Raw genomic sequence first — 8,338 nt, forward strand, 5'->3', positions numbered from 1 at the left:
TTAGTATTTAGACCTATTTATACATTTTCCCAACACTATCGTTTTGACTTGATAATGACGTTAACCAAGAGATCATGATCTCTTGCGTTAACTCAACGTTGAAACGAAACGTTGTAGTTTTTTAAAAAACTTTCTTAAAATGTTTTTTTTAAAATAATAAGTATTTTTATCGCAGTTTTTTATCGTCAAATGTTTTAAAAAATCTCTTGTTTGTCGAAAGTCTCTGTTCAACATTTTTCGGCTTTCCGTGTGGCCCTGGTGTAACCACCCTGAGTTGGCTAAAATGATTAGGAACTGGATGAAGAGTCGAGGGACTTTCTGGTCGACCTAATAATCCTTAATTCGCTCTGACGAAGGGCTAATCTTCGCTCGAAACGTCAGCTTTGGGATTTCTTTACTGTCGTCAATTTCCCATATAAACTCAGTTGATAAGATTTCTGTGTTTCACTACCCGAATGACACTTTCTTTTAATAGAAACTAAACTCCTTTTACCCTTATGGCAGACCAGGCACACTCTCTGTAGTATCCGGTTCTACTTAACCCCATTAGTCGATGGTATAGGATGTTTTCAACCAACCTCTAGGGACAGCAATAACAATAGAGAAATGTACGACTTATGGTGGACGAACAAAAGAGATCTTTTGTTTTCGTCCACCAACATGGCGGCGATGACGTCATGAGGAGATGGAGTTGCCTAAGTTTATTCTGTAGGCTTGTAGAGCTCGAGGATTTTACAACATGGCGTCAAAGATCTCTAGATTCCTCAAGCCTCGTTGTGCAGTTCTAATGTTACCGTGGTACAACTATCGCCATTTTCAACTTAGTTTTACTTGTCTAAATAGCTTCTAGGTCAGCTTCAATTCTGTTCCGTGAAAGTTCGCGTTAAATATTTGCCTCTCCCCACAATCGTTAGCTGTATGCACCTCTTTCTTTGTCTCTTTACATTAACCCTTACCGAAGATACAAAGACCAGTCCATCAGGTAGAAGAGCCAAATCTTCTGATCCATTTGCTGAAAAAAACGAATAAGATTCACATTCATGAGACGCCGAGATCCCTCTCCTTTTCTCAACACTTACAAATAATTTCTTCCACCATACTGAAGCAAATCGAAAATGGGGCATCAAGAAGCGAAACACCTATAGATGGCCCGTCGCAAAACAAAAAAAAATCCTTGCTGTTTTACCTCCGTTCCGCAATGGACTAGTTGGTGCTTATGGCTCTGACGCGGTACGGATCACAGTTGGAGTTTGAGCGTAGCCCGATAAAACAACTGCGGCTGGTTATCTACAGAAAGTATCCTAAACATTCATAAAAGCGAAGTTTTTAGGCCTAAGGTTCGCTTTTATGAATGTTTGGGATACTTTCTGTGTTTGCAAAACAATGACCTGTGACCTATAAAAAGTACCAGGCGCAACAACTGCGCGCTAGATGTCCGTGAGAGATGGCCATTTTTCTTGCCCTCGGTTAAAAGTTGAATATCTGTTTTAGTTTTGTCAATATTATCCTTAAGCCTACGTTTATAAGGTGCACAATTTTTAGGCAACTTGTCTCCCGATTTTGTTGCGTCGCAAGTTGCACGAAAACATGACCGATTTAATATACCCTGCTGACACAAATATTTCTCGACGTATTTTTTTGACCACTACCTAAACAAAAAGTAAACTTCAGTTCTTCTTCCCGTCACGCTGCCACGAAATGCAGCATCTGGATCTCCCGCGATTTGTGACTTACAATTTTGTAGTAACAGTCATTGAAAATGTTCTTTTGACCTCAAATGGTCATCCAGAGTGTAATGCACCAGCATTTGAACCCACCCCCGCCCCCACATTGAGGGATACCCGGGGGAAACCGGGGGGTTTCAGGTTCCCCGGTAGTCAGGGAATGCACCTTTTTCTCACGGCTTCGCTTTTCAATGCGGGGGCTGAGCGTGGGTTTGGCGGGGATTTCACTCGTATAAGAAGACTAGGTTCTAGTTGCATGTTCCCAGAAAACATGGAGGCTGAACAACTGACGACCAAGGTGCCTAAATACAAAAAAAAAAATGACGACCAAGGTGTGATGCTGAATCATGGTGCTCGTGCGTGGGGATAGCAGAGGACACAGTTCCACTGGGAAAATGGTTTTGCCCTGGTTAGTATTCACCTTCAGAAAGTTGATTATCATACATTATCAGGGGTGTTACAATATGTTACGATCTGTTTAAACAGTGGTCTTCTTTGGGTGCAGTATTAATAGAAGTGGTTTTTTATTGAATTTTTCAAAAGACTGCCAAAAAAAAGAAGAAGAAAGCAAAGAGGAAGGGAAAAAATAAGTAACCTTGACTTCAGTGGTATGAAAAATATTCGGTTAAAGCTCCAGATGTTAAAAAAAAAAATTATTATCTATTTAATGACTTGTGCTTGATGTTTAGAGGGCGGGGGAGTTCACTCTGAATTTTTTTCCTCGCAATTGCGAGGAAAATTTTTGAATTTCCCATTTTGGGATAAAATTGGGACTGTTTTCCCAGTTTTGGGATAAAATTGGGAATACACCCATGTTTTGGGAAATAATTGGGATGTTACTGGAAAGTTTCAAGGCAAAAATGTTACAGAAACAGGAAATTCTTGGGAAATTAGAATGCAGCACCAAGTTTTTCCCAATTTTGGGAAATAAATGGGATCTTTTCCCAAAACATGAGAAATTTCTGGAACTTTATTGGAGAGGTAAAGTCACTGAAATAGGAAATAATTGGGAAGTGGAAAGGAAGAAGCAGATAGTCCCCAAGTATGGGAAATCATTGTGTTTTATCTTCCCCAATCTTGGGATTTTGTTGGAAAGGAATAGGGAAAAATATTACGCAATGTTACAGAAACAGGAAACATCTGGGAAGTCAAAATGGGATTCTTCTAATGTTGGGAAATACATGTACATGTAAATAGAATCTTTTCCCCAGCTGCAGTTCGGTTGCCACAAGCTGGCTGGCACTCATCCCTTTTATGATCGATTAAAACGTTAGTTTGATTCCAGTGTCGCAGTTCTGTACTTCTGTCTGTGGCCCGTCCTTTGCAATCTGAGCAAGGGCAATGAGCATGACGGTACTGTTTTTCTGAACAGTTGCAGGTTGAAATATCGCTTCCAATCCAACATTTAACTTTTCTGACCTCCATTTTGGAAGTACTTCTGACTCAGTCTCTCTCTGTCTTTACTTGAAATGCGCATTAGTGCTTATTCCACATAAACATGTAGTCTGTACGAAAAGAAGAATGCTGTGTACCATTTTCAAATATTTCTTTTTGTTCTAGAGATATTCAAGTTTTTTTTAATATGCAAATTAGCCAAGTGATGACGTCATAAACCCAACCAAATTTTGATCAAGTATGATGGAGAAAGTTATCACAGCCAATTTGTATCAGAAATACTTGGTTCTTTGCAGTGAGATTCTAGTAGATGTGTTCCACAATATGAGCAGATTATTTTTGTTACCATGGCAACATACTGGGTTCCAGACCTCGCTGATATTAAAGGCTTTGCAGGCCACCTTTGGCGTTCTGTTTTGATATTTGCAAATGGTGCCCCATCTGGATTATCCTGCCAGCATATAAAGATGTTAGGTCGAGTTTGTGGCCTTGGTAATTGTTTTTTCTAGCCTGAGATCACCAAAATATTGAAATCAGGTTGGAGGGGACTGGAAAAGAGTGAGTTGCCATGGGAAGCAATTTCTTTACAGTCGTAGGTGTGTTGCCTTCAGAACTATTAGCTAACCAAGTTTCAATGGTCTCTGTTGCAAATTGACCGAGATAGCTCTATTTATATTCTTGATGTTCTATTGGGTTGGGTGAATGATGTCATCAGCCTTCTCATTTGCATATTTTACACATTTTTGAAACTTAAATATCTCCGGAACCAATGCAGAAATTTCCAAACGGAAAACAGCGTTTTTAATGTTTCATGGTACTCTGTGTGATAAACCAAAAAATTCAAGGGATCAAAAATTTGATCGTTGATAATTAAGCTTCAATTTGAGAAAGAACGCCATACATTGCTTAAGCTTTGTATTTTAAAGCTTTTTACAAATATTATTCATGAATTATTTTTGAAAAATAAGTTGTTACCCCCAATTTTCGTTTTGGATTTCAATAACACTTGTTAAGATCTACATTTCCTGCATAATCACACACCGGGGCAAAAATATCTTTAATTAGTAGGCACCGTCCTTAAACCACCTGCATGAACTGCAGCGTGTAGTACTCCATGCGCACTTGGTAAAGAAAGGAATCAGAACATTTCAATTAATCATGTTATGTGTTTGTTCGCTTTTCGCGCTTTCTTAATGAAGCTTACTGAAACATTCAAAACTTGTCTAAGCTTTTATTGGAAGAAGGCTTAATCCTTTCCCTTGAATATGTGGGGGTTATACTATTGTCACTGGTGCAATGCCACATCATTTTGCCTTCATTTCGCCTGAAATAGGAATTGATTTGTAACTTTTGAGTTATGGAATATTGATATCAGATGTAAATTGGAAATTGACAGATGCTTGTAATGCAGTAGCAGTAGTTCAATCATTTTATTTGGATTATCAGCTGGGACATGTGCAGTTTGTCTTTGATAATGATGATGATGATGATATGGAAGCTAGGTTTGGCAATAATTTAAGGGTAGTTTCGGTACCTCAGCTCTAAAGAGTTCTTTTCGAAGTTTCCATTAACCACCCCCGTCCTTTCTATATGGGAGTCCCCCCTGTTCTGGAAGACATTTAAATTTTGGTGTGAACAGGATATTGAAACAATTGGTTTAAGTTGCAGACATTGCACTTGCTACTCTGTTGATGTAGTGTACATGTATAATGTTGTCTGTTGTTGTATTTACAGGATGGCAGTGATTTGAGCAGCAATGCTTCAACATTATCAGTGGAATCTGAAGCAGAGGAGCAGGCAGTGAAACTTAGTTTACCAATTGCCTAGAGTTCACCCTTGGCATGCTCAGGGGCAGTACAAGACACAAAAGACAGTGAATTGTCAACTAAAATTTGTAGAGTGATCGTGAAAGGTGTTTGTGGCAAAGCACTAAGTAGAGAAGAATGTGTTAAACTTCTCAAGAGTAAATTTACTGTACAGGCAAAGAATCTTACATCACTCACATATTCACAGTGTCTTCAAGTAGCACCTACAAAGTTAGTTCGGAGCAAGTATGTATCAGTGCCAGAGAATGTTAAATTTTCCAAGCTGAAGACAGAAAACATTGTAGTAAACAAGGCAATTATTGGTATGTGACTCTCCACAGGAACTGTCAGTGTCAACCGATATGACCATAAATAATGTTGGGTTAACTCTTTAGTGCTCAAGGGCAGCACAAATAAATTTTTTTGTGAAAGGTGTTTGTGGCAAATTACTAAGCAGAAAAGGATGTGTGAAACTCCTCAAGACTAAATTTGTTGTACAGGCAGAAAATCTTACACCACTTACATATTCATAGTGTCTGTAAGTAACACCAAAACAGTTACAGTAGTTCGGAGCAAGTATGTATCGGTGCCAGAGCATGTTGAATTTTCCAAGCTGAAGACAGAGAACATCCCAGTAAAAACAGAAATCATTCCAGAATGAGACTTGTCACAGGAACTGTCAGTGTTAAGTGATATGACCATAGCCATAAATAATGTTGAGTTAAATATTCAGTGACTTAAAACTTACTGGATCAATATCAGTCTCTGGGCAACTGCACACCTACCCCTCCCCTAACCCAACATGTTATAAGAAGTTAATAAGTTAGTGTTACTGTGGGGTTAGGGGAGGGATAGGTGCAAAGTTGCCCAGATACTGATATTGATCTAACTTACTTGTATAGGAAGGGATATGCAATCACTGTAGTAGTGTAGGACAGAAAAATAATGTTATATCATGATAGTATGTTTTGGTTTGGCAATTTGTCAAGTGTGGTATTTCAATTTATTTAACATTAAGAACATTGTTGTGGAGTGAAAGTCAACTTTATTGTTTTTTAGTTTCTGACATCAGTCGTTTGAAATCTGGTTTCTATTGTTTACCAGTGTAAAGTTACTAGATGTGTAGAATTAAAATTTATTTTATTGTGGTTACATTACTGACAATTTTCTTTTTTGGCAGAGCAATGCCCAGTTCTAATTCACCCTCATAATTGAGAGAATTGGTGCAAATCAATACTATCTCAGGGGAAACACTGGATCCATGAAAACACATTACTGGATTAAATATTGGGACAATTCAAGCCCATTTTTGGGGTAAAATTGATGCAATTTATTCCCATTATTGTGAGAGAATTGATACACATTAATCCCAAAATTGGGGAAAAACTGGCACAATTTAAACCCATTACTGGTTAAAAATTGGGACAATTAAAGCCCATTTTTGGGGTAAAATTGATACAATTTATTCCCCTTATTGTGAGAGAATTGATACACATTAATCCCAAAATTGGGGAAAAACTGGCACAATTTAAACCCATTACTGGTTAAAAATTAGGACAATTGAAGCCCATTTTTGGGGTAAAATTGGTACAATTTATTCCCATTATTGTGAATAAACTGTTACAGATTTATCCCAGTCCTGGGAAAGAAATGGCTTCATTAAAACCCATTACTGGACTAATACTGCGACAAGAAAATCCCACATGTGGGATTTCAATGGGAATTTTTTGATCCATGATTGGTTTTGGTAGCACTTTCCCAATATTGGGACTTCCCAAGGAAGTCCCATTTCAATCCCAGTTTTTTCACAGTTTTAACCCAAGATGGGAAATCTGAAATTCTTCCTGTGCAAGGCGGAGCGTTCACTTCATTTAACTGACAATAAAAGTGAATGCCCGGGTATCCCCTAAGGGAGGTGGCAGGGGTTTCAAATGACTGTTGCATAACTTGTTGTAAGAAAAAACACAGGTCGATTACCGTGACTCGCAACGTGATAACTTTTTGGAAAGAAATTCCAGTGTTTTGCAGGATCTAATGCATGTTGGCAAGAAGCCATGTTTACTTCTGGGCTGTCCGAGCTTCTTGGGTCAAAGGGCTGGAAGGCTCTGATTTAATGAATTGTGCTTGATGTTTAGAGGGCGGGGAAATTCACTCTGAATTTTTTTCCTCGCAAGGCGGAGCGTTCACTGCATTTAATTTCACTGACAGTAAAAGTGAATGCCCCGGTATCCCCAAAGCGAGGTAGCGGGGATTTCAAATGACTGTTGCATAACTTGTTGTTAGAAAAAACACAGGTCGATTACCGTGACTCGCAACGTGATAACTTTTTGGAAAGAAATTCCAGTGTTTTGCAGGATCTAACGCATGTTGGCAAGAAGCCATGTTTACTTCAGGGCTGTCCGGGCTTCTTGGGCTGGAAGGCTCAGTTCTGAAATTCTGCAAAGGAGATTGTGTGACCTGGAGCCCTAGCGTGACGAGCGTCGCAGCGAAGAACTTGTCAACTTCCAAATATTGCTACCAATGAACGTTGAAAAACGTGGACTAAAGACACTTCAATCTTCGCTTGCTAGCGAACATAAGCGTGGTACTATCAACCGGATCTACAGTCAATTTACTGACGGTCACAGCAGTGATTTAAAGTGAGAAAGTCCTGTTCATCCGAATTGTCTGAAGAGGTTATTTGCTTCTTGCCACATTTTGCTCAGGGTCATAGCGTTATATAAACGAAGCGTGAATTGAGATCATTTATCAATGCTACTCTGTATGTACAGTAGACTTCAAGCTTACCTTTTATTAATCTGCAAGGCCCCGGTGAGTGGTTCACGGTATGAGAGAAAAACCCCACAGCAATCCTAAAGATTAAAGAACGAAAGTTTCATGAGTCATCTGCCATCAAAAATTCATGCAATACAACAGTAGCAGCGTTTAACTTGCATAAAAGTGAGGCAACGGTAGGCAAGGACAGCGACGAACGCAACCGCCACAACTTGAAAACGACCCATGGATACTGGAAATTTTTGCTTGTAATGGCGAAGAGAAGTTTAAGACGAAGCGTCCCAAATGATGGGCGGTGTGAAACCCAAAGATTAGTGACAACTGGTAATGCAAATAATAAATTTCAATTGTTTTAAAGAAGTCACAGGTCAGCCCACGGACAAAATAAATTCTGTGGGAGAGGGTATGGACAATTTCTTTTGTCTTTGTTTCTTTGAAGTGATCTGTTGTTCAATGGATTTTTACCTACACAACCCTCAGTATTGGGCTTCCTTGTGCTTTTTCTGTCGTGCCAGAGCATGATCTTGGATCTACCTTACTTGCTCAAGAACTTTAGTATTTACTCAGCCCGACCCCTCAAAGAATTAAATGTAGCGTCCCATGGGCAGGGATAATGAAAACAAAGTAAATTTGCAATCC

General features: G+C 39.0%; 1 protein-coding gene and 1 long non-coding RNA gene across 3 annotated transcripts in view; one reads left to right on the forward strand and one right to left on the reverse strand.

Moving 5' to 3' along the window:
- LOC137997138 (uncharacterized) overlaps positions 1 to 5,710 on the forward strand; it is a 9,240-nt gene extending 3,530 nt beyond the window's left edge. The window contains exons 2-3 of the long non-coding RNA XR_011122418.1: positions 1,991 to 2,133; positions 4,854 to 5,710. This is a non-coding gene — a long non-coding RNA (uncharacterized lncRNA). The remainder of the gene's footprint in view (positions 1 to 1,990; positions 2,134 to 4,853) is intronic.
- Positions 1 to 8,032, reverse strand: part of LOC137997137 (serum paraoxonase/arylesterase 1-like) — a 28,534-nt gene extending 20,502 nt beyond the window's left edge. The window contains exons 1-3 of one of the 2 annotated variants that reach the window (XM_068842942.1): positions 7,859 to 8,032; positions 7,712 to 7,776; positions 957 to 1,012 (exon numbers count right to left, since the gene is read on the reverse strand). In XM_068842942.1, the coding sequence (XP_068699043.1) occupies positions 957 to 1,012; positions 7,712 to 7,776; positions 7,859 to 7,926 (189 nt within the window). In that variant the 5' untranslated portion in view covers positions 7,927 to 8,032. The remainder of the gene's footprint in view (positions 1 to 956; positions 1,013 to 7,711; positions 7,777 to 7,858) is intronic. The other variant, XM_068842941.1, reaches the window with a different exon arrangement.
- Between the last annotated feature and the right edge of the window lie 306 nt (positions 8,033 to 8,338).

This window comes from Montipora foliosa, chromosome 3, assembly GCF_036669935.1.
Source record: "Montipora foliosa isolate CH-2021 chromosome 3, ASM3666993v2, whole genome shotgun sequence".
Classification (NCBI taxonomy): domain Eukaryota; kingdom Metazoa; phylum Cnidaria; class Anthozoa; order Scleractinia; family Acroporidae; genus Montipora; species Montipora foliosa.